A 27,665-nucleotide genomic window follows, 5' to 3' on the forward strand; every position below is an offset into this window, starting at 1 on the left:
GCGGAAAACTACTGAAATATCGAATGTGTTCATCGCGTTGTTTTAAATTCTTATTTTATGCCAAATTAATAAACAAATAGACTCTACGGACATTTCTTCGTGTTGTCATGCGCTGTTATGTTTATGTACTTCAGGCCACGACTTTTATATTTCTTGGTTTACAAAACCGCCGACCCTAATTTTTGGAAAATGGGAAAAAAAATAAAATCGGAAAATCGTCTTTTTTATATATATTTTATTCCCGACCGCACTGAAAAACGAGCGAAACGAGAAATAAAAACGATCCGGTTTGAGTACGGTTGCGAATAAAATCAAGTAAGTACAATCAACGATTGGTTCACATATATTTCAGAGATCGGGATATTTTTCAATGTGACACAGTATGTACCAGTCCTTTTATGGGCACTTCTCAAAATTTATTTAATTACAGACAATAGGAAAATCAGCGTCAGTAAAATGTCGACCGCATCAAAATTTATTTCCGAGTCTGTGACGCAACTATATTGTTTAACATGTTTATTATATTAAACATACCCGATATTATAGTAGATAAAAAAGTATTACCTTGCAATTTGATAATTAGCATAAATAATCCAATAAAACACTGCCATTATTTACGATATATGTGTTTAGGAATTTTGTAAACACGTCCGCCATAGTTTATAGGAACTGTACAGAAAGTTTGGAAATCGGAACAAATCGGTACATCTCGGAAAATCATTGATAAATGTATTTGTCGTTTTAATGCTTAGGGCCGAGTAATTTCGGCAAATCGGAACTCAACTTGCGTATTAAAAATACTAGCTCAATTAACCGTTAAACTCCGCCTCCGTTCTCTGCAAAAGATTCGCAGGCGGAGCTATGCACGTGCTATTATTAAATTGGAGGATTGCAATTGAGAAACAAACGCACGATTGGTTCGGCATGTTGATTGCTAGACAAAGGAAGCTAATTTTGTAGGCGCGAAATTTGTCGCTTTATTGCTTCAGACAGCAAGCGGCTTTCCTTTGATGACGTCAAACTGTCAATTCACACAGACTGCACATTTTCGGAAGACTTTAACTGGCTCCTTGTTTACAATTCCAGTAAAAACACTTGCTAACATTAAACTTTGGATTAAATTATCAAAATAAAGCAAAAGCCAAGTTGACAAATATGATTGTATTAATTCGCGTCAGTTTAAATAAGACGTTTTGCGTTGTAAATCAACGAGTTTTCATGACAACAACAACTTAAACAAACATTACCGCGACGACGCGGGGATCGATCTACCTCGATTTTTTTTCATGGACGATGTCATAAGTCCAATAAGAGCAAACACATACTTTGTGTATGAGTAGTTTATCTTATATAAGATTTATGCAACGGGCATCGCATTGCGTAATGGTGCGCATCGAATTACGGAAATGAAGCGCAGTTTTTCGTTTAATTAATGGGAGAAGAACGCATGTCATTTAATGGAGTGTTTAAAATTGCCTGATGTTACAAAAGGTGCTTTTAGGTGACTCATTTCATTTGAAGATATAGATGTGTTTCATTGCATTATTAGATTTTTCGTCTCTGTGTTAAGGTTATAAAAGATATGATGTCTTTGTTCTGATGTTATTAGTATAAACTTATTTTTCCAATGATGTTTTTTTTTTTTTTTTTTCGACCGCCCGATGGACCATTTTCAAAATAATTTTTGTAAACCAATAAAAAAAAAAGTCGTGGCCTCATAAACTATATAAATAAAGAATGCTTTCATTGTCGTTTTATGTAACTAAACTACTGAATTATCGTATGTGTTTATCGCGATGTTTTACACTGTTATTCTACGTTATTTTATGCCAAATAAATAAACAAATAGACTCTACGGACTTTTCTTTGTGTTGCTTATACGCTGTTGTGTTTATGTACTTCATAAAATATATAAATAAAGAATGCTTTCATTGTCGTTTTATGTAACTAAACTACTGAATTGTCGTATGTGTTTATCGCGATGTTTTACACTGTTATTCTACGTTATTTTATGCCAAATAAATAAACAAATAGACTCTACGGACTTTTCTTTGTGTTGCTTATACGCTGTTGTGTTTATGTACTTCATAAAATATATAAATAAAGAATGCTTTCATTGTCGTTTTATGTAACTAAACTACTGAATTATCGTATGTGTTTATCGCGATGTTTTACACTGTTATTCTACGTTATTTTATGCCAAATAAATAAACAATTAGACTCTACGGACTTTTCTTTGTGTTGATTATACGCTGTTGTGTTTATGTACTTCATAAAATATATAAATAAAGAATGCTTTCATTGTCGTTTTATGTAACTAAACTACTGAAATATCGTATGTGTTATCACGTTGTTTTACACTGTTATTCTACGTTATTGTATGTCAAATGAATAAATAGGTCAGAAAAATTATTTCTTTTTAGTTTTTTGTTACTACTCTAGAGTCTAGACTATAAGTTTAATCATTGACGTGATAAATATCCTCTTATTAAAATTATATAATGGTCACCAATTAAACAACTCAACAACTAGTGTTCCGCTAGTATGGGGGCGAAACGACCAGGTGCGAAACGACCAGGGCGGAAACGTCTTGGGGGCGAAATAACTAGGGTGCGAAATAACTTGGGCGCGAAACGTCTGTAAATCCGTAGTGATATACATGTATTTGTTCTGGTACGCAAAATAGTCTTTAAAAAATTCACACACAAACTGTAAAACAAGTAAAAAATATCACCATATGCCTACATTCAATTTTACGCAGTATGCGAATTTTAACACATTACGACCGCGAAAAGAAGATTTTACTTTACTATAATTCATTTTATTTTCGAAAGAAAATGATCAAATCCAATATGGCGGCGATTGCTCCTGACAAAATGCTGTCGATGTCAACATACATGTAGACTACACCATCGACGACCTAGTTCTGGCTACCATAACTTTATGTCGCTTTTTATGATTTTTGACTGGCGCGACTTTGTACAGGTCTTTCAATACTAAATAAACTGTACGCTGAAGTTTCTTTAGCTATCGAAGACCTTGACAATTTTGACGAGTAAACAGACAATTGCAGCGACTGACACTTTATTTGACAAAATATACAGGGCAATACGTTTTCCGACTTCGGACGAATTTAAGGACGCGCAGAACGTGTTTTTTATAAAATGTTATGGGTATGCCGTGTGTGATCCGATGCATCAATGGCGCCCATGTTAAAATCATTTCCCCGAGAACAGGGAACGACAAAAGTACAAACAAAAATCAAAACACGTAAGAACTAGTATCTTACCTTTAATTATCCTTTAAAATCCATCTAATAATCCATTTAACTCAATAATTGACGATTTTGCATCTAGGGTCTTTAATAATTATTTTAGCATAGTTAAATAAAGACCCTTATGCCATTCTATCACTTTATTCAAATGAGTTTATGAACGCGATAAACTTTCTTCTTCGTCACACGCTACGTCATGTACTCTACATTACCACTGGGGGCAATCGTGATACATCGGCTATCTCGGATTCCTCCGTAAGATAGGCCTCGTGGCTAACGGTCGCCATATTGCCTTGTATTACTACTTTACTACCCAAAAGGTTGTCAGTCTATTGTTATGAGGCTGTATACATGCGCGTTGAACTAGCGCCAAACTTTTTACCGAAACTTTGATATTAAGAGCACTATTAACGTTCATTTGTGTTGCATTTTGACCTATTATCCAAGTGATTTACTTTTCCATTATTATTTAATCACCCTATCATCCAATTTTTAAGATGAAATTACGGTGTTTACAAAACCAACCAAACCGAAAGTGAAACTGGATGCATTACGTTTCACGATGTAAACATTAAATATTTGTTCAGTTTGAGGAAGCGAATCGATAATAGACGTTGGAATATGTATGCAATACAGACTATCATTGCCGATTGTAGTACTGGCTAAAATATACCTTTTATGACAGGTCATGTATAGAACGTTAATCAAATGAAATAGTGACCATAAATCACTACAAATGTCTGGGTTGTTCATTAACCCATTTATGCCCAGTGGACTCACCCATCCTTCTAAATTGGATCAATTTATTTCCAAAAGTAGGGGTGTCTATTTTTTATATTTAGAATATTTCTTACAGAAATTTCTTTAAGCAAACAGCGCAGACCCAGATGAGACGCCGCATTATGGGTCTTCGCTGTTTGCAATGTCCTTTTTTTCAGGACGCTAGGCATGAATGGGTTAATATAATTAATGCACGTTTCTGATCTAATTGCCTGTATCTAGTTGTAATTACCATGATATTGATAAAATTAAAACGTTTTTTTTTTCATAAATTAACATTACATGTTTTATTTTTATCATTTAGGGAATATATAATTGTATCATTATCATCATTAAATATTCTGAAAATGATCTAAATTATCATGATTACTTTAAAGTAGAATTTTTAAATTTTACTCATTATTTTTAATGAATTTCCACATTTGCTTGATTCAAAATAAAATGTATTAACAAAGACCTATAGACTACAATCTATAGGTCTTTGGTATTAATAAGGGTTTCAGTTGTTAGTTTTAACCCTTTTTTAGTTCGATAAAATTTAAAGTACTAACTACGTACATGTATGTGAAATGCTCTTGAGTTCGTTTCCTGGGCCTAGAACCAGTACTTGGGTGTCTCTTGGAGATTTCTTAAGAATGCTCCCACACTGGGGATAAAACCAGTGACCTCCAGATCATTAGGTGGACACCACATCCATTACACATCAGCGACCTTTAATTAGTAAATTACTTTAGTATTGCAGCATTATATAATGTAATGTTGCTACATATTTTTGGAAAATGATTAATGTGCAGTACTAAATAAATCTAAATGCATACAATTTTAATTGTGTATATTGTGTGATTATTAGTTACAAATTCCCTTTTTACAAGTATACTGGATTATGAAAGACTGATAAACATAAAATTGACAACTCATCTCCCCAACGATACTTTTTGTGGCTCATTCTCAGAACAAACCCATAGTCAGTGAGAAAACTACAGTGTAAAAAGACCACTTGATTGTGACAATTATGGCTGACCAAGCAAATGTTATCATTTAAAATAAAGAGAACTTCCAGTTCAATATACATTTTATACCAATTATGACATTGGCCAACACAGAAAATAATTATAAGGTTGATTTTCCCAAAATTGACTGTTACAATTGGATACTGTTTTAAGCTTCACTGTACTTTGTCTGAAAATAAAAGTCCTTTATGATGTACCGGTAATCGAAACATAAATATTTAATTTTTAGTTTTACAAGGATATATATATACATACATATATTATAATATCTTTTATCGATGGTCAATCAATTTAAGTTTAACTATTACCGGTATATACATACACATTTTATACATGTGTATGCTTTGATTTTTTAGATGGTCGCTTTAGCGACCGTCTAATGTGCTTGATGTAAAATTCAGGTCGATACGGCCTGGGTATGATTAGCCCAATTCCCGCTTACACTACGCGCGAAGAAAGAGTTGTATAATTTATGCAAGAGGTTTGAGTTCTCCAATTATGTTTATTCACAAATGGAAACATTATATTAATATCGTGTTAAATGCAATAGTTTCGAATGGTGTTTTATAGAAAAGAATAAAAAAAACAATGATCGTATTGCACGTGTCGCGGAGGAGATTGTTTATGAATGATTAAAATAGTCCACTTTCTGCTGCGTCTGCGTGACGTAGTATTTTCGCTCATCTCATTCATAAATCTGAGGCTGGCGATAAACAAAGGGGAGTCCGGGTGAGAATTACGCACTAGTATAAGGTTACGCTTGTTTATATTCACAGGTCTCAATTAATAACACGTTGACCACGAGTTCAACAATTATTACCGGGATACGATAGACAACATAAAAATGATTCATTATCGCTGAAACTGTTAAAAAACATTTAAATATAACAAGAATATTCTCTAAAAAATGTAGTCTTGCTGTTTTGAAATAAGGTTTGGAATTTTTGTTTCTAAATAACTTAATTAAAAACAAAAGTTTAATTATAGTGCTTTTACTTTTAGTCGCATATTTACCGCATTATAATGTGTGTTATAATAGGCAAACCGTACATTAGTAAAATTCAATCTGCCTTCGCACATAGAAGGAATGGGTCAATTAGGTGCTGCGTTTCCTTTGCTTACTTCAGTTAGAGGTCAATTCTTTACGTAAAAGCAATCACAAGGCCCCGGCTTCAGAGGAATTGCGGAGCGTTCTTACATAATTAAAGTCGTAGTCGCATGGTATTTGCGTTTAGCGTCCTATTTGGTCACGTGGTTCTTTTTCGCGGGTGTTTGGGCATTCATGATATGAGGCTATTAATAGATGCGCCTGTCGATAAACAAAGGAAAGTTTACGGGCGATAACAACGCAATAGGTTACGCTCTCACATACAACTCAATGACGTAGTACAGGTCGTAAATTGAGAGATTTGGGAAAAAGTTGACGCTTATTTATATTCTCAATTTATAAAACGTTGAACATAAGTTCAACAATAACTTCAGCGATACGATAGACTAAAAAAATTATAATCGCTTAACCCGAATATAACAAATAATTTATAATAATAATACGAATGACCTGTTTCATAACCTCGTTGAAGCTACTACATCGGGTATTTCTGGAAAGCGTTCTTGGTTCTCAACACATAGCGGCGATCTTTTGTATTTACGGGTGCTAGCAACGCAATAGTAGAAGCTTAGTAGAAGGGTTAGCTTGTTTATATTCACAGTTCTCAATACATTGACAGTTGGATATGAGTTCATCAATTACTCAGGCATACTATAGGCAACCTCGAAAATGCTTTATAATCGCTAAAACCGAAAACAACTAAATATATTATATTAAATATATTTATAACAATACATGTCTTTTAAAAATGTAGTCGGCGTATACGCCGACTTTAAAATAAAGTTAGCAATTTACTTTTCTAACTAATTGAATACAATTAAACAAAAGTTAAACTATTGTGTTGTGTTTTTCACTTATAAGCTGCATATTCACCGCATGAAATGTGTGTTAGCATTGTCAAACCACACATTAGTGTGAGTAAATAAAAAATATACTACGGGAGAGCACTTCATATGTGTCCTCATATGCCTTGTTATGAGTATCTTTCTTCATTATCGAAATATATCGTATGTTTATATTTGATTTAAACGCAGTTTTCTTTCGTCACATTTAAATCACACGTCAATAGCGCCGTCATGCGAAAATGGGTCTTATGCGTTTCGGCAAGCGTTTGTTAAACCCAACATGTGCTCTTGCGCAGTCAGGCCATAGGCGACGCTGTTCGCTTTAAAATCACTCAATATGTTATGTTTCTCCTTACCAGAAGGAGGGATAGCTGAGTGGGCTATTTATATGATGGGCGCATTTGGAATAAGAACCATTTTCGCATGACGAGGGTCATTACAAATCTCATTGCGAATTGAAAATCCCACATTTAAAAACAATGCTTTTTTTATACAAAATTGAATTCAAAATAGCAAACTTGTTAATAATGGCAGCCTATCGACGCATTAAGGAATGATTTCCAGACGTGCTGACCAAGTACGGCAAACATTGTGGTATGATAATTAAACGATTTTCACATATCGTGACACTATACTATTTCGCTAATGATTGTTTTCTCATCTTGGAGGCGAAATTGAAATTTTGCGAGATGGATTGTAACGCGTAATTGTAACAGGGCCACAATTTGTGTCGTTTGAGCATACAGAGAGTCCGGAATTCCTTACACTGAACAGTGCTACATCCTTTGAATTGAGCACATACGCAGTGATGTAGCAAAAATTCAGAGGTTGTATCTCGAATCAGCTTATTAAATATTCGAAAATATTCATGCGTGTCTGTTGGCGTTATGTTAAAGTCACTAAGATGAAAACTGAAACAGCTTCGCCTAAAAGCGCATTAGTGCTCTATACCTATGTTTATGTTAGCGTTGTTGACACCGTGTGAACTGCTCGGGTAACAAGTAAAGCATAAACAGCAATGTTTATATACTTTTATTCCTCCATATACAAGATACGAAGATTATTGTATATTTTGAATTTGTATGTGGTGTCAAAAATCAAAAGTTTTGTACACGGAACTTTCATTATGAATTTATATTCTTGGTGAGATAGTCATTTGATATTAGAAAAAATATTCCTTTAATATGATGGTGACTGCAAATTTTCTTTATATTAAGTTCTCATTACCATTTTCATCATACTTTCTTTGCTTTCAGAACTTCCAAAAAAGCATGCTGTTTTTATTTTGTCTTAGTTATTTCTATGAAATAATAAGGATGATAAAAAGTGCACACAAAACTCGACCCGTGCGCTATGACACACACTTTTTAAAGTTGAATGGCGTGTGTTCATTTCAAACTTGCGATTGATTTTGAAAAATGAATTGCGTGTTAAATTATGCAATAGCGAACATCTTCAGTGCCTTCAGCGCTTTGATTTCTATTGAAGCCAAATTAATATCCCATTAGATAGATAGATAATATCACAGCAGTATTTCTATTTTGTCTGCAAGTACTGCAGAAATCATGGATTATTATTTTACTGAGTCAGCCTTAATCTTTATATTATAATTGTTAAAACAGATTAAGATGTGCATTATACAATTGAGGATGCATCAAGATTAAAAAATGGTACATGTATTAATTAATAAAGAATCAATAACAATCAGAAACTGTGCTTTTTTTTCAGTATTGTGTGAAAGGATTTGAAGTAATGATGTGTTTTTGAAATATGATTTATGTGAATTTGAATAAATATATAAAATTTAGTGATTTTCTCAGACAAAAACTGTTAATTACATACTAAAGTATTCAAAATGTATTATTGTAATATTTATTCGAATTTTTTAGTACAAAAAGCACTTTTCCCTGGCATTTGTATTTATAGTAATTGCATATTTTATAATTCTGACAGCATTTATAAACTGTGTTCATGCAAGCATGAACACGGTTTCATTTTTTGAGTATTTAAACAAGAGGGCCATGATGGCCCTGTATCACTCCACTGCTGAAAAAAAGGCTGAAACAAATTTCTCTGCATGTGCAAATACTTAAATATAGGCCCTATTTAAGCACATGTACACTTTTGTGACCTTCTGGGCTGGGTCAAATTTAACCCCAGGGGCATAATTTGAGAAAACTTTGTAGAGGACTACTATATCTCACTACATACAAAATGTGGTAGCCCTAGGTCCTAGAGTTAAGGACAAGAATATTTTTAAAGTTTTCACAAAATAAGAAAGATATAAGCGTATATAATGTTCAATTTTGTGACATGCGGGTCAGGATCAAATTTGACCCAAAGGGCATAATTTGAACAAACTTGGTAGAGGACTATAAGATGTTACTGCATACCAAATTTGGTAGCCATAGTCCAAATGGTTTTCGACAAGAAGATTTGTAAAGATTTCACAAAATAGGCGCTTTAAAAGCGTTTATTCAATTTTGTGACCCCCCGGGGCAGGATCAAAGTTGACCCCAGAGGCATTATTTGAACAAATTTGGAAGAGGTTGATTAGATGTCACTACATACCAAATTTGGTAGCCCTAGGCCCAATGGTTATGGACAACAAGATTTTTAAAGTTTTCACAAAATAGGCCCCATATAAGCGTATGTTCAGTTTTGTGACCCTGGGCAGGGTCAAATTTGACCCAAGGGGCATAATTTGAACAAACTTGGTAGAGAACTATAACATGTCACTACATACCAAATTTGGTAGCCCTATGCCTTATGGTTAAGGACAAGAAGAGTTTTAAAATTTTCACAAAATAGGCACTATATAAGCATATAATTGATTTTGTGGCCCCCAGGGCAGGGTCAAATTTGACCCCTGGGGCATAATTTGAACAAACTAAGTAGAGGACTATACAATGTCACTACATACCAAATTGTGTAGCCCTAGGCCTAATGGTTATGGACAAGATTTTTTTTTAAGTTATCACAAAATAGGCATTATATAAGCATATGTTCCATTTTGTGACCCCCGGGGCAGGGTCAAATTTGACCCTAGGGATTAAATTTGAACAAATTTGGTAGAGGACTATTAGATGTCACTATATACCAAATTTGATAGCCCTAGGCCGGATTGTTATTGACAAGAATTTTTTTGAAGTTTTCACAAAATAGGCCTTATATACATGTAAGCATATGTTCAATTTTGTGACCCTCGGGGCAGGGTCAAACTTGACCCCAGGGGCATAATTTGAACAAATTTGGTAGAGGACTATAAGATGCCACTACATACCAAATTTGGTAGCCCTAGGCCCAATGGTTATGGACGAGAAGATTTGTAAAGTTTTCACAAAATATACCCTATATAAGCATATGTTCAATTTTGTGACCCCGCGGCAGGGTCAAATTTGACCCCAGGGGTATAATTTGAACAAATTTGGTAGAGGACTATTAGATGTCTCTACATACCAAATTTGATAGCCCTAGGCCCAATGGTTATGGACGGGAGATTTTGAAAGTTTTCACAAAATAGGCCTTATTTAAGCAAATTTTCAATTTTGTGACCCCCAAGGCAGAGTCAAATTTGACCCCAGGGGCATAATTTGAACAAATTTGAAAGAGGTACACCCCAGGAACATTCCTAAGAAATTTCATCAGAATTGGACCAGTAGTTTAGGAGAAGATGTTTAAAGGAAAAGTTTATGCATGGATGCACGATGGACACAGGACCTTTGGCCAGTGGAGCTAAAAATCAAATTAAACATTTAGTTTTGATTTAAAATCAGTTTTTATATGCAAGTGTCTATTTCACTTATAAATTAAAACAGCATATTATTCATTATTGAAAAGATTATTCCAAGCTTGATGTCATATTTCAACTTTGCATAGTGTAGTTAATTGAACATTGTATTGAACTGTATGGGCAGCTATATTTTTTAATTTATGTATGTTGTATTATACAAAATGCATTATTTCTACCACAAGTAGACCATATAAGGCCTACTGCTACTAAATAGGCACTGGTATGAATTTGACACTGTTTTTGATGCTCATACAAAACTTTAATTATTACTACACTTTAGTATATTAAATATTTTCAAGTTTTTGTTCAACATTTTTTGCAAAAGAAAAGAGTGTCTTAATGCATTTGAAAATATACTTAAAACAAACTAAAAATGCATTTTAACATACCTTTTTCCTGGTAAAGTGTATTTGGGATGATAAAAAATACACTTGAAGAGTATTAATGCTGGAAAAATGCAGAAAAAAATACATTTGTTTCTGTTAGAAGTGTGTCTTGTCTGCATTTTTAAGTGTATTAAATGCACATCAAATGCAGATAAATACAATGCCAATACTGTTACATGTATTGTAATGGACATAAAATGCACTTGTTCTTGTAATTAAATGCTTTTGTGTATTGAAATAACCTTTTATAACGTTTTAACAATTAATAATACCTTTTTATATAAATTTTCTTTTGAAATGTGACACTTAAATGATTTTTGCACCACTAGTAAGAGATATAATTTGTGCTCATAATGCTTTATCATTACACTACATAATATCATTTGTTGTATGAAAATTACCCGTAAAATTCATGTGAGTTTTTTTCAAGATCTGTTATATATAATTATATATACATGTATATATATATTGTTGAAAAGTTAACATGCAATAAGTTTACTGTAATTAAAGGTGCCTTTTCACAGATTTTGGCATTTTTTAACTTATTCATTAAATGCTTTATATCGATAAATGTAAACATTGGATCGTAAAAGCTCCAGTAAAAAATCAAGAATAAAATTCAAAAAGGGAAAAGAACATTGCCCGGACCAGGTTTCGAACCAGTGACCCCTGGAGTCCTGCCAGAGTCCTGAAGTAAAAACGCTTTAACCTACTGAGCTATTCCGCCGAGTACACTTATTTGACGTATTTTATACCTTATATAAGCAATCTTCGTAGTTTCACAAAATTTAACGACAAAAACAGAACTCTCCAAATTATTCAATCGTTTCGCGTTGCAACGCTTTATAATTTTTAGGTTTTAAAATCGTCAAAAGATGCATATAATGGCTAAATTAGACCATGGTAAATGTTCAGTATTACTGTTTCCTCACAAATATCATAACTAAAACGAAAATTTGCGAATCTGAAACAACTTTTTTCAATTTTGTCAATTTACCAAAGCGTGAAAAGATCCCTTTAAGTGACAAATAGTTTTACTGATTTGGTTGGAGGCATATATGCAGATATATCATGGTTTGTGCAGAGGACAGTAGCAAAAACAAGAGCTGTCTCCGTAGGATGACATACGCCCCCGATAAACGCTTTAATAGAAGTTATGAGCATTTTTCAAAACCTAAAAGCCGACCCTAAGTTCAAGGTCAAAGGGGTCAAAATTTGTGTGTGTATGGGAAGGCCTTGTCCATATACACATGCATACCAAATATGAATGTTACATCTGAAGCGACATAGAAGTTATGAGCATTTTTTCGAAACCTAAATGCAAAGTGTGATGGATAGACAGACGGACAGTGCGATCACTATATGCCCTCCTTTGGGGTCATAAAAATGTGTTTCACATTGTTTTGGTAAATTAGTAATGTAGTTAAAAGAACAGAATCATCAATTATAAAGTTATTGATTATAAAGTGTTGCTGGCATATTTGATGCATTCATCTAGCTATAAGAAGGTCCCTGTTTTTATTCCCACTGGCACCGAGTGAGGGTTCTCAAAATCTTTAAACAATATGAATAACTACATATAGGGTCGAGAGCCTTGTTGATATGGGGGCTAAACACCTGAAATCAAAGCGACCCAGGTTAAAGGCCGAGGCCAAATAAATAAACCAGAGGCTGCATGATCCTGCTATACTCTGAACAAGTATTGTTTCTTCTCAGAAAACTGGCTTACGTGTCTTACTAAGCTTTAGACTTTGAGTTTCAGTGCAATCAAACTAAAATAAATTGGTCAAATTAAATAATAATTTGTAAAAAATAAACATTCTGCACAAATTCAATTATTTACTTTCTACCTGTGTGCATGAATCATTTCAGTCTTGATGGTAAGTGAACTATGTCAAAAGCACCATAGCTATGAAACACTTGTTTTTTTGAATTGTGCAATGTTCCACAGAAATGATGCTGATGATTATTCTACACGATGATGAATTCAATTATTAGATATATTTCTAAATTCCATTTCCACCAACAATTCGGTTATTCCACTACCAGTTCACATGCTTCATACACAGTTGAAAATAACACTATTTCACTCAACAACCGTGACACATGTACTCAATTTTTCAACTTTTCGCAATTAAAATTGTCTTCTACTGTTATTGTTGTTGTTGTACTTTTGAAAGTAGTTCGAAAGATGGCGACCATTAACCCAGAGATTGATTTATGAAATAAATCGTCTGCTGATCCAGAGTGCCACTGGGGGCTGACGAGGTCAAAGCGTAGTCCGTTTCGCTACGACGTCGGGTATATGTTTTACTACGAAAACATTGTGTAAATACACTACTTAATCAGGCGAGCTTCATATTTTCTGGTGTTTATGGATTAGAGAACGGAACATCCAGTAATGGTAGGTACTTATTTTCAATAACAAACTAATAACAAATGCGCGTAGTTGCAACCTTTAAGTTCATTTTGAGCTAAAATCGAAATATTTCGATTTGAAGCAATGCATAAGGTGGTTATTCTGTGAAAATATCCAATTACGGTAACTTAAATGAAATAAAACTACATGTTACTTTGATTCAGTGAACATTTCACATTTTAAAGTACAAAACAGGTTACGAACATATTTTAATCATTCAAATGCTTTGTTTCGAAGGAAATTACAAGTCGCTTTATGTATAGGTTTCGCACAGAGTATGTATTGGTTGCGCAACGAAGTACAAATATAATGTATAGGTTGCTCAACGAAGATTCTGTATTCATTTCAGGACATATCACATGCAGTTTGCAGTTACTGCAGACTGCTATTTTCCAGTGCAAAAGATGCCGTGCTTCACTGTGCGCATTAACATCCAAACGAAAAAGTTGAACTCGGTGAAAGCCGGCACAGTCCCGGCAGAGCCCCGGTATACCGTCACTACGCCGGCACTTACCGGGGCTATAACGGCATCAAACTCCGGCAGAGCTGCGGCAACGCCCCGGTTTAACCGTGGACAACCGGGGCTCCACCGGGAAAGTATTCAAATGTTTAATACATCCGTGATGAACCAGGAGTTACCGGGAAGGACCGGCAATGACCGGCTTGACACTGGAAACAACCGGGACTTCACCGGAAAAAACCGGGACGGCACCGTCAGAGCACCGGTTTACTTATGTAACGTAGCTATAAAGAGACTCTGCCGGCATTCATCGGGGCTCCACCGGGGCGTTGCCGTGCCTCTGCTGGAGTGTGTTTGGGCACCGGTGGAGCTAAGGTGCCGTCCCGATTCTTCCCGGTACAGTCCCGGTTGTTCCCGGTGCCACGCCGGTCGTTGCCGGTCCTACTTGGTGACTCCCTGTTCATCCCGGAGGTATTAAACATTTTAATACTTCCCCGGTGGAGCCCCGGTGGTCCCCGGTCGTCCACGGTTCATCCCGGTGGAGCACCGGATCATCCCGGTAGGGCCCCGGTTCATCCCGGTAGATGCCTGATCACGCACTGGGGCTCCGCCGGCATCATAGTGAGACTGGGCCTTAACCGCATTGTAACACGAGGTAAATTTACCGGCCGTCATGTACGCAGTAAACAATAACCTGTGACAGAAACCCACTGCCACACCTTTACAACAATATACTTGTTATGCAATTGCGGATTTGTGCCATTGGGGTTCTACTTTCCACACCTTACGGCTGTTACAGGTGTGGATTTTACAGGTAAAATCATGTATACGAACATGAAATTCATCTCAAAATTAGTTGACGATAACCGATTTTCAAGAAAATCGCTTTGATATATACAATGTAAAAATCAAATCCGTATATGATAAATAATGATCGAAGTTGGGACATGGAGTTTACTTTGACATAAGCAGCGTTTCGAGATAAGCGAGTTGGGGATAACGAGAATCGAATGTTATTTGATAAAGAGTACCGTATGCTGAAAACCTATCGTCGCTCTCTATCAAAATAAGCGTGTAAGGGATTGTCACTAGAAGAAGATGCGTCATTTTTATTGAGACCGACGACATAAGGTTCTCGACTCTCAACTGTCGTCATATATATGGATTTTCGTTTCCTTTGGCCTTGTCGTGAATTTAATTATATCATAATAATGTGCATTACCATGTTGACTGTGCGCTTCGGATCATGTTGTGCCGTTGTTACTACCTCTTTCTCAAAGGAAACATCCAGCCACTCAATGACTCTATATTAAAAAAAAACTTTTCTTTATTTTGCCTTCGAGAGATAACCAATACGTCTTCTGTGAGAAACGCCATACATGCTAAAGCGTTGTCGTAGCGAGGCATATACGTATACTGTCAGAGACATGATCACGCCTAATAAAAGTAATAATAATAGCCTTTAGTTCTGATAACTGGGTCACCCTACATATTTCTAAACACACAAGTGGCTTCACGATACATAGATCAATTTGGAAATTGTAAAATTGTGTCATTTAAAACAGTTGTAAACCTAAATTGCATTTTTTTTTAAGTGAAACTTTACTTCGGTTTGATAAATCAGCGGTATATTTCATGTTTAACCGCATAAACCAGACACATCTTGGATTATAATTTGATGTAACAGACCTATGAAATTTCATTGTGCTTAAATTCAGAGTTTTGTCAGTAGAAAAGCATAATCTTACATGTTTTAAACACAATTTTCTACTAATCCGTTATCGATGTCATGTGTATTTTAACAATGTTTTCGTAGTAAAACATATACCCGACGTCGTAGCGAAACGGACTACGCTTTGACCTCGTCAGCCCCCAGTGATTACTGCTGTTCAAATGAACCGGAGCAGTTTATCTAATAATAGCCGTTGGTAAACTCGGTTGCATTTGCAGATTTCTGCATACAAACATAATTATGTTTAAACTTGCACAATGTTTTATTTATCTATGGTAAATGCCCTTATTGTACGAGAAAATAATTTAATATACAAATACACAAAGAATGGAAAACATTCCAGTACACAACAGATAAATAAGTAGAAAATACCCGTGTACAAAATGGGACGTTCCCAATTCCAGTGTGGTGCTATTTTTACCATCTTATACTTTACACAGCTCTGTGCCTAACGTGAATTAAATAGGAAAGCAAACATAGCAGATTATTCATGAACTGTGCGATATGTGTATGGCTTGTTGTACATTCTTAATATTTAAGTTAAATGTCAAAAGTATATGCTTTGGTTATAAGCAATGCACATTACACGAAATAAGGAAAATGTGATCAATTGACAATTCAGATATGTCGACATACAGTACATGTAGAAAAAATGTGAAATAAGTCGCGTTTATAATAAATCGTCAAAAAAATGAGGAAAATGACGCAACAAGTATGCCATTTTATGACGCCATCAATCAGCTGATTCATTATACGGATGGCGAAAAATTATGTCATATGACTAGTTTTAAAGGTTGAAGGTCGTATAATTTTGAAGCTTAAGTTTTGTCGACTTTGTTATAAATAAAAAAATAACAAAACAAAAATCGTGTAATTTCATATTTTATTTCAACATTTCTTTTGGTGAATATGTCAGATATATGTTTTTCTGCAAAATGTGCACATTTTCTTCTAATGGGTGACCTTAAAATTCGATCAATGAACCAAACAATATCGACCTAATTTTAGCGCATATCGCATGACGTCATTTAAAAAGTAGTCCGTGCACGCGACAGGTATATTCCACAGTGTTGAATACAAGCAAGTATATCCCACAACGTGTTATACCGTCAATGTCGCGGTGAAAATGGGATAAAATTTATACTTGAATTATGCATATCTACTGAGAGGACCAGTTGTTATGTTTGCCTCTGTCTAAACAAGAGGAAATATCTTACATCAGCATCCTCTGTGCACTTGTATTAGAAATTGTTGAATTTATCAATAAGAACTTGATAACTGCTTGTGTTTCAGTTTGGCTGGTCACCTCATTGAGTGTGGTGCACAGGTGACAGGTGGCATTTTCACAGACTGGCACACTGTACCAGACTGGTAAGCTTGTAGCTCCTTGATCAAAAGCATGAACCAGTCACACAATTTGAACTTGTACACTGTTTTTCCTAATGTATTATGCAATGCATACTTAAGATCAATTATATATATGAACTATCCATTAGACTCATTTTGTAGGGAGAAAAAGTAGGTATGTGAAATAGTATACAACATTATGTTATACAAAGCACTACTAGCACATTAAATATCATAGTCTAGTTAACAATGTTATTTTCTAAATTTAAAATACCACATTTTCAGGTCGAACATAGGGTTCCCAATTGTTGAGTGTGCAGCAGACGGCAGTTTTGTTGTTACTAAACCACCTGGTACTGGGGGTCTGGTTTCCAAGGGAACAGTTTCCGAGCAACTTCTGTATGAGATAGGTGACCCAGCCTGCTATGAGTTGCCAGACGTTAATGCTGACTTCAGTCAGGTCACCTTGGAAGAGGTAAAAGGTCAGTAGGCATAAACATATAGTACTAGTAGTGGGTAGAGTTAATTTCTAGTTAATTACTATGCTTGTGAATCAAGCTAAATATTCATGGTTGGAAAAAAATTCATCTATTCAAGAGACTGATGTGTAGGTCGGATGAACAATTTACAGTTTTCACATTTTTGTGACATAAGTCCAAAGCAAAATAATGTATGTATTGTATAAAAATATCACTTTAACACAATAGGCATTGATTGCTGAATGTTTTTTAAGTTCGGTTTTGTATTCAGTAGGGATAACTATAAATTATTGCATAAACTCTATCTATAATGCCCTCTGGTGGGGTGCAAAAACTTGACAAAAGGAGGGCTTGAACGGAAGAAATCGTGCATTAAAAAGGCGATTCACGTGCCGTTCAATCCCTGTTATGTGTTTTTCATATCCATAATCTGGTCCACACGCAGTTACTTCCCTTCTCCAGCCTTCGACGACGGCGTTCGACGACTTTCCAAGCAAAAATGGGGAACTGAATAAGCACCAGTTTCCTCATGCATGCAGGGATAATGGCAATGACTATTTCAATCCACTTTTCAACTTATACCATCTGCACTTTCTTGACAACAGCTTTATTGTAGTGGCAACGTTAATGAAGTTAAGGTTATATACTCAACACTTTCAAAAGACTATGCTGTAAATTTAAGTGATTATGTACCTTAAACGATCCTGCTGTAAATTCCAAAATAATTCCTCATTTCTTAATTTGGGCGGCTGCATTTCAACTTTGCATTCATCCACTGCTTAAACACATTTAAGATCGTAAACTGCCTATCCGAAGGTAAAGCCTTGTCATTTCGGATGATGACCGAGTGAGGCATATGTAAAACACAACCTTGAACTGTATTGAAATAATCGAATTATTTTGTCGATGTCGAATGAACAAACATTGTTTTCAATGATATTTATGCCCCCCTTCGAAGAAGAGGGGGTATATTGCTTTGCTCATGTCGGTCGGTCTGTCGGTCCGTCCACCAGGTGGTTGTCAGACGATAACTCAAGAACGCTTGGGCCTAGGATCATGAAACTTCATAGGTACATTGATCATGACTCGCAGATGACCCCTGATTTTGAGGTCACTAGGTCAAAGGTCAAGGTCACGGTGACCAGAAATAGTAAAATGGTTTTTGAATGATAACTCAAGAACGCATACGCCTAGGATCATGAAACTTCATGGGTAGATTGATCATGACTTGCAGATGACCCCTATTGATTTTGAGGTCACTAGGTCAAAAGTCAAGGTCACGGTGACCCGAAATAGTAAAATGATTTCCGGATGATTACTCAAGAACGCATACGACTAGGATCATGAAACTTCATGGGTAGATTGATCATGACTCGCAGATGACCCCTATTGATTTTGAGGTCACTAGGTCAGAGGTCAAGGTCACGGTGACCCGAAATAGTAAAATGGTTTTCGGATGAAAACTCAAGAACGCATACGCCTAGGATCATGAAACTTCATAGGTAGATTGATCATGACTTGCAGATGACCCCTATTGATTTTGAGGTCACAAGGTCAAAGGTCAAGGTCACGGTGACCCGAAATAGTAAAATGATTTTCAGATGATAACTCAAGAACGCTTTTGCCTAGGATCATGACACTTCATAGGTACATTGATCGTGACCGGCAGATGACCCCTATTGATTTTCAGGTCACTAGGTCAAAGGTCAAGGTCACAGTGACAAAAATTCACACAATGGCTGCCACTACAACGGACAGCCCATATGGGGGGCATGCATGTTTTACAAACAGCCCTTGTTTAATTTATTTTGGTATGTGTGATTTGTTTATGCAATAATAGCGAAAATACACATTTTCTCGGACATGATCATCTGCGGGCGCAGATGATCATGCCCTCGAAAACGTGTATTATCCCTATATTGACACAGAACAATTTCACTCTTTCCTGATATATTTCGCCTTAAAAAGTTTTTTCAAATAAACATACAAACAAAAAAACTTTGAAAACGCCTATTTAGGTGACATATATCAGGAAAGAGTGAAACTTCTTTTTGAAGTTGGCAACAGTTACATATGTATGTTGTATTTATACTCAGTCAGTTGACAGATTTAATAAAATAAAAAAAAACTTTCTAATGACTTAATTGTCTCATCTTCTTTCTTGTGTCTTGCTTAAACTAGTTTAAATAAAACTGGTGAACATTTCATACAGGTGTGCAGGACGCAGTGTTTGTGACAGGAGCTAAAGGCATGCCACCGTCCTCAAAATACAAGGCAAGCTATATTGTCTCTGTCACTTAATAAATAATAATCAGCCAGATATGCTTGTGTTGTGCATAAACATCTTTATTGAGAAGAATAATTTTGACCGTCTTTAAATGCTTACTGCATTAGACAATTCAATTCCAATTTCAAAGCTCCTTTATACAATTCTTTTCTAAATAATTCCCAATAAGTTCTGTAAATTTTGCTGCAACAATCTTTTGCTTTATTCAATACCATATTATGTTTGTATTTTCTTGCATTAATACATTGTGTACCGTAAAAACCCAGTCATAAGTCGAGATTTTTTACCTCCAAAATTTGATTAAAAAACCGGTATCGACTTATGAGGTGGTCCATGAAAAAAATAATGAAATTCCATGAAAAAAATAATGAAATTCGATGAAGATTGATCTCCACGGCAATAGTTGTTGTTGTTGTATAAAAAAAAAATCGTTGATTTACGACTTACAAAACGTATTTTTACTGATACTTACCAATTAATATAATCACAGTTTGCAATTACTCTTCTTTATATTTTGATAATTTAATCCAAAGTCTTCATGTAAGCAGGTGTTGTTTTTTTACTGTTCATATAAACAAAGAATCAAGGACATCATTTAAAGTCTCGCGAAAATTCGCATTATGTGTGAATCGACAGTTTGACGTCATCAAAGGAAAGCGTTTCCTGTCAAGAAGCCATAAAGAACACCTTTCTCGCCGACAAAATTGGATTCCTTTGTTTAGAGAAGCGATATGCTTAACCAATCGCGTGTTTGTAACTCGCTTGCAATCGTCCCATTATGCTTGAGCACGTGTATAGCTCCGCCTTTGAAACTGTTTCAGAGAAAAAGGTGGAGTTAGCGGTCTCTTGGGTATGTCAATCATTGTTATAAAAACACGTTTTACCGAGACACTAATCAATTGTTTTGACAGTCAGATTAAAAGTACAAAGATTGGATTACAGTGATAATATTGTTTCATCGGATTAAAAGCTGAAAATAGTTTGTGGATAATTACTAGCGTAGATTATTGAGTGCAACGATTTATTAATTAGATAAACAAAAACACAACTGGACTTACGATAAATCTTTGAAAATGCCTGGCAAACGCAAACGCCAGGCTTATGACAATGCATTTAAAATACGTGTGATAGAGTTTGCGGATAATTTAAACATCAACAGTGCTGCTGGAGGTGAGTTTGGTATAAGTGAGAAACTAGTGGGTGATTGGCGTAAGAATAAGGACACAATTGTGAGTGGACCTATGCTTTGCTCGTCTATATTGAAAAATATTATTTTCCATTTCCACAATAAATCGTATTGAATATTAAACGAAATTTAAAATACATGTGTTGGCTTTGCCTACGTTCAACAGTTCCACAGTGACGTCATGTGCAATGTGTAGGTACTACTGCAACTTCATGTACATTTAAAATGGTGTCTGTTAATGAAATTCGTAAACAGAAAATTTCTGACTCGACTTATGAAGCTAACATACTCAAAATCTCCCATTTTGGTACCAAAGTATACCCCCCGACTTATGAGCCGGGTAGACTTATGACTGCGTTTTTACGGTACATACAGTCTGTATATACATACACATTTTGTATGTACAAACACATTTTGTACATACAAACACATTTTGTACCGTCCAGAATGACATGAGTTTCAAGTACACTAAATCCTGATGGCCTTGTATACATTTCCCACTCTGTTTGACTGTGTTTCCAGGTGAGTGCTACCTATGCTGATGGTTACAGACTGACCGCAGTGTGCTTTGTGAGGGGTCCAAGGTCGAAGCTCAAGGCCATACGGACAGCTGAGGAGATCATAAAAAGGCAGATGGAAAAACATTTGTTTGCAGGGCCACATCAAAGCAATCACTTTTATAGCCTATTAGTGTCCAGTTGGACTTGTTACCTGCAATTTCCCTTGTCCTTGCAATTTTTTAATTGAACATTTTTTTAAAAACAAGTGCATTATAACAATTACCAGTGTATTTAATGGAGTTTCTGAATCAACAAAAACATTACTAGCATGGGCATTACTAGTGTATTAAATGCATCTTTTGAATGTTACAAATTAATAGTTAAACTAAATATGCATAATGATTGAATCTCTGTTGCTTACAATGTCAATCCAAAAGAAAATAGAACAGTCATCTCCAAGCAAAACAGATGTAAAACAACTTTTTTACATACGGTATATACCTTATCATGTATTTTTATGTTTTACCATTATTGATTGTCGGAGTAAAATTTTGCTTGACCCGTTAAAAAAATGAGAGGTATTGGATTTTTCTAAGTTACCTGTTTTATAGTACTATTTGAAATACTTTACAAATGTGTCTGTGTTTCAGATGCCGCACTATCTTCACAAGTCTTGGTTTGGCTGACTTCACCAAGGTGAACATTGAGGCAATAGGCTCAGAGAACAACTATGGCCCTCTATCAGCTCTGCCACAGGTTGTCGGCTTTTTTCTTTGACAACTTTTAGGATTTCAACTTAAGACAGATTTTATGTTGTGATAATGATGTTTGGTCAATTAAGGTATTAAATCCATCATAAGCTCATTTATTTCAGGGTAGTTTTACCCATGTTGTAACTGTTACTATTTTTGCCATAGGGAATACATGCCATAAGATTTATAAAGATCTGTTCATCCAGTCTGTATGAATAAATTATACATTTAATATCATTAATATAAAATGCAAATAAGAGAAATCACATATTACAAATATGTTAATGTATTTTTTTTTTGTATGTATGAAAATTCTGTGAAATCAAAACAATATAATAATCACAAATTAATATTATAAGCCTCCGTGGCATAGAGATAGAGCATTCGCTTTTACCTCAAGAGGTCTCGGGATTGAATTATGCGACAGGCGACTTTTGGGTTCATTTTTTTCTGATGATTATGATTATATGATGATTATATGAGATAATTTCAAATATTATTTTGATGTTAAATGTGACCACCAACTAAAAGCACATGATTTGAGTAACAGCATGTTTACTTCTAATTTCAATTTAATTTAGGGTACTAGGGAATGTGCCTTGTGGTTGGCAGTGCATCATCAGGACCAAAAAGCACTGAATATAATGGCAAGAGAAATTGCTCCTGCCGGTACTGGAATGGGTAGGTTACACTCAAATCCTCAATTCATTTTGATATAATGTGACTGATTTATATTTGTATAATGTTAATATTCACTTATAACATGCTATTATTCACTTGATCATTATTTTTTATGCTCCCCCAAATTTATTTTGGGGGGAGCATATAGTCGCCGCTTCGTCTGTTCGTGTGTGCGTCTGTCTGTCTGTCCGTCCGTGCACAATTTTTGTCTGGGCTATTTCTCAGCAACTAATTACCGGAATTCAATGAAACTTTTTGGGAAGCTTCACTACCAAGAGGAGATGTGCATATTATCAGCGGGTTCTGGTCGGATGATTTTTCACAGAGTTATGGCCCTTTGAAATTTTCTATAAAAAATTCTTGTCCCCCCAACTACTGTGCCCTCAAGACGTTTACTTTTATCTGAATATATAGTGCAATATTGTGACAAAAAAACCCTTTGGGGAGCATCACCCGTCTCCGACGGTTTCTTGTTTTTTCAAATTGTCAAGTTTATGACTTTCATAGAATAGAATTGTAAACTCATCGCTCCACACATTTTCTTTTTTTCGTTCAAAGCTCCTGGTCTGACTGCAATTGTAGGAGGGCGTCCCAAAGTGTATGTTTTCTTTATGTTTCTTTAACAATAAAACATTATAACTATTTTTCGTAATCTAAAAGTTTATTATTTTTGGAGAAAATATTTGACTGGTTAATATTGTTTTTAGCTCATCTATTTTTGAAAAAAAAGCTATTGTCAAAACCTAAGCGTTGGCGTCTGCGTCGGCATTCGGTTATGTTTTGTGTTTAGGTCCACTTTTTTCATAAAGTATCAAAGCTATTGCATTCAAACATTTCACACTTACTTACTATCTTGAGGGGATTTGGCAGGCAAAGTTAGATAACTCTGGCTGGCATTTTGACAGAATTATGTGCCCTTTTTATACTTAGAAAATTGAAAATTCAGTTAAGTTTTGTGTTTAGGTCCACTTTATTCCTAAAGTATCAAAGCTATTGCTTTCATACTTGCAACACTTACTAACTATCATAAGGGCACTGTGCAGGCAAAGTTATGTAACTCTGACTGGCATTTTGACAGAATTATGGCTCTTTTTGACTTAGTAACTTTGAATAATTGGTTAAATTTTGTGTTTAGATCCACTTTACTTCTAAAATATCAAGGCAATTGCTTTCAAACTTCAAATACTTTCTTACTATGATGAGGGTACTGTACCTGGCAAGTTGAATTTTACCTTGACCTTTGAATGAACTTGACTTTCAAGGTAAAAGTATTACATTTTGCTAAAATTGCCATAACTTCTTTATTTATGATCAGATTCGTACTTTGACAAAACAACACTTACCTGACATACCACAATAGACTCCACCCAAACCATCCCCCATGCCCAAGCCCAGAATCCCCCCCCCCCCAAAAAAATAAATAAATTTTTGTTTCCATGTTTTTCTAATTTTTTAAAGATCATCTAATAAATGACCACACCCCACACCATACCCCCCTCTCATCCCCCTGACCCACCAATTTTTTTTTTGAAACATGGTTAATTATAAAACCATATATTTATAATTTATAATACCCCCACTAAACGAAGTTTAGGGGGGTATATAGGAGTGAGCTTGTCTGTCGTTCGGTCTGTCTGCCGGTCGGTCCGTGACCGCTCTTCAAGTAGTTTTCATCCCATCTTCACCAAACTTAGTCAGAAGTTGTATCTACATGATGTCTAGGCCAAGTTCGAACATGGGCCTTGCCAGGTCAAAAACTAGGTCACAGGGTCACTTAGTGCGTTTTAAACATTCAGCATGTTGTCCGCTCTCTAATTCAAGTAGTTTTCGTCAGATCTTCACCAAACTTGGTCAGAAGTTGTATCTATATGATGTCTAGGCCAAGTTCGCACATGGGTCATGGCAGGTCAAAAACTAGATCACGGGGTTCACTTAGTGCGTTTTAAACATTGAGCATGGTGTCCGCTCTCTAATTCAAGTAGTTTTCATCCGATCTTCACCAAACTTGGTCAGAAGTTGTATCTACATGATGTCTAGGCCAAGTTCGAACATGGGCCTTGCTAGGTTAAAAACTAGGTCACAGGGTCACTTAGTGCGTTTTAAACATTCAGCATGTTGTCCGCTCTCTAATTCAAGTAGTTTTCGTCAGATCTTCACCAAACTTGGTCAGAAGTTGTATCTATATGATGTCTAGGCCAAGTTCGCACATGGGTCATGGCAGGTCAAAAACTAGATCACGGGGTTCACTTAGTGCGTTTTAAACATTGAGCATGGTGTCCGCTCTCTAATTCAAGTAGTTTTCATCCGATCTTCACCAAACTTGGTAAGAAGTTGTATCTAGATGATGTCTAGGTCAAGTTCGAATATGGGTCATGCCGGGTCAAAAACTAGATCACTGGGTCACTTAGTCCGTTTTACACATTCAGCATGGTGTCTGCTCTCTAATTCAAGTAGTTTTCATCCGATCTTAACCACACTTGGTCAGAAGTTGTATCTAGATGATGTGTAGGTCAAGTTCGAACATGGGCCATGCAGGGTCAAAAACCAGGTCACGGGGTCACTTAGTGCGTTTTAAACATTAAGCATGGTTTCCGCTGTTTTTTGTGAAGACAACATGCAAAATATTCTGTGTCAATGCGGCATGGGTGGGTATTCGTCACATCTGTGACAAAACTCTAGTTTTTATTATTTTATTTTTGAAAGACTGTCCAACCATCCCACCCAATAATCCCCCTCCCCTCAATTTTTTTTTCATTTTTGAAAGACAATGTAATAAATTACCACACCCCCACACTATATACCCTTCTCCACCCCCACCCCTCCCCTTTTTTGATTGAAGTATTGAGATAGGTCCCTTCACCTTTTAAAAGCAAAATAGATGAGCGGTCTGCACCCACTAGGCGGTGCTCTTGTTTTTGTGTGGTTTCAACCAGCAGTTTTGGAGTTTGATTGCATTAAACCTTAAGAGTGATTACCTGAGTGGCTTGATAATGGTCATCCTTATGTGATTGACAAACTGTTGTTCATTACAGCAATAACATACTACTTATGTTGACTCTAACACAAACTGATGTAAATTTTTTCTAATTGTATGAATGAGATCTAGATTAATTCATAATCTGCCCTTTTTCAAGCATTGTACATTCATTATTTCTTAGGATCTTAAGCTACTACTATTAAGAAGATAATTTTGCCCTTTTTCAAATTTGCAATTCCTTTTTTTTCGTAATACAGGTCACCAGTCTTGAAGTTGTTCTCGTTTCTGCATGACAAAGACACGTTTAAGGTGGGTTTGTGTGTCTAAATTTGCTTACTTCAATATTAACTGATTTATGCTGACACATGCAAACATTATATATCCAATTTATTCATAGGCGGCGTATGCCCCCCCCCTTAAATCTCCAACGTAAAGTCAATTCATTTGATGTTTCACACTAGTTCTAACTAGATCTAAATCACCTATTTAAACTCATTTTTCTTCTTTTTCGTACACAATATATCCCACTAATCATAGACAATCGCTAATTTTTTTAAAATTTAGACTCTCTGTTGTTCGGACTATGTATTATACTCTGTGCAATTGAGTGATAGATCTATAACGAATCAGTTAAATAAAATCTCGTCTTCATCTTGGTCATTATCTTGCTGTAGGTACAAGCCTGATAACCCCGGCTTTATCCATCGGTATTACGTATAAACTATGCATTTTTTTGGCATTATAAGAAGGTACTTTGATGAAAGTACATAAGGCGTGACATGCTCGAGAAGTGGTTGTCAAAGCCTTCAAAATCACTAAAATGGTGGAGCTTCCGGGCACCCTGGACCCCCCAGCAAATATTTCAATATCCCATATTCCGCCCCCCTCCCCCCCCGCCAACCAGAAATCATGGATCCGCTCGTTATTAATATAACTTTAATTTAGATTAAAACCCTTTTATCTACAGTTGACATTTGCACAACCATTTGCACATGGTTATAAGTCTAATTTTAGGGCATTCAGCGTAATAAACCTGCACATGCACATTTGCTCCATAGTCATGCAAATTACGAATACAAACTTCAAGCATGTTCTGTATTAGATGATGCGTGTTTATGTTAGAGTCTTTACATTAAAAATGCTGTCTTTAAGAGTGTCTATACATGGAGCATGCTGTTTGTATTAAAGTCTAAGCTTAAAACAAGTATAAACATGCTATTTGTTTAAGTGTCAATACATGAAGCATGCTGTTTGTGCTAGTGTATACAAATGAATCTGTATGAGTGTCTATACGTGTAGCATGACTATGTAAGTAACCTCGTTGTTCCTTTTCACAGATAGACATTTCCATGAATGGAGAACATCTGGAAACCTACACCCCAGCAAAAACAGTCTCACAGTCCAACAAATGTTCGAGACCTGCTCAGTTGATTGCGTCCATTTCTAACGCATGCAAGGGCTCGCACTCTTACAGACTTGAGGACCTTGCATACACCAGAAGTGGAGACAAGGGGAATAACTGTAATATTGGTATGTAGAGGCAGGGAATGTTTGTGATTCAGTACATAATGACCCATTCTTGGTAAATATAAATAAATATGGATCTGACTAAGAATTTGGCTTACAGTAAGACTGATTACGTTCAGGAG

General features: G+C 35.6%; 1 protein-coding gene across 1 annotated transcript in view; it reads left to right on the forward strand.

The window, feature by feature from the left end:
• The window catches only part of LOC127872899 (uncharacterized), a 50,552-nt gene that overhangs the window by 19,644 nt on the left and 3,243 nt on the right, over positions 1–27,665 (forward strand). Inside the window, exons 8-16 of the mRNA XM_052416398.1 lie at positions 17,101–17,178; positions 17,440–17,636; positions 19,846–19,907; positions 21,629–21,735; positions 22,257–22,362; positions 22,940–23,039; positions 23,598–23,637; positions 26,274–26,325; positions 27,354–27,546. Of these exons, the coding sequence (XP_052272358.1) occupies positions 17,101–17,178; positions 17,440–17,636; positions 19,846–19,907; positions 21,629–21,735; positions 22,257–22,362; positions 22,940–23,039; positions 23,598–23,637; positions 26,274–26,325; positions 27,354–27,546 (935 nt within the window). The remainder of the gene's footprint in view (positions 1–17,100; positions 17,179–17,439; positions 17,637–19,845; positions 19,908–21,628; positions 21,736–22,256; positions 22,363–22,939; positions 23,040–23,597; positions 23,638–26,273; positions 26,326–27,353; positions 27,547–27,665) is intronic.

This window comes from Dreissena polymorpha, chromosome 3 (genome assembly GCF_020536995.1).
Source record: "Dreissena polymorpha isolate Duluth1 chromosome 3, UMN_Dpol_1.0, whole genome shotgun sequence".
NCBI classification, from domain to species: Eukaryota; Metazoa; Mollusca; class Bivalvia; order Myida; family Dreissenidae; genus Dreissena; species Dreissena polymorpha.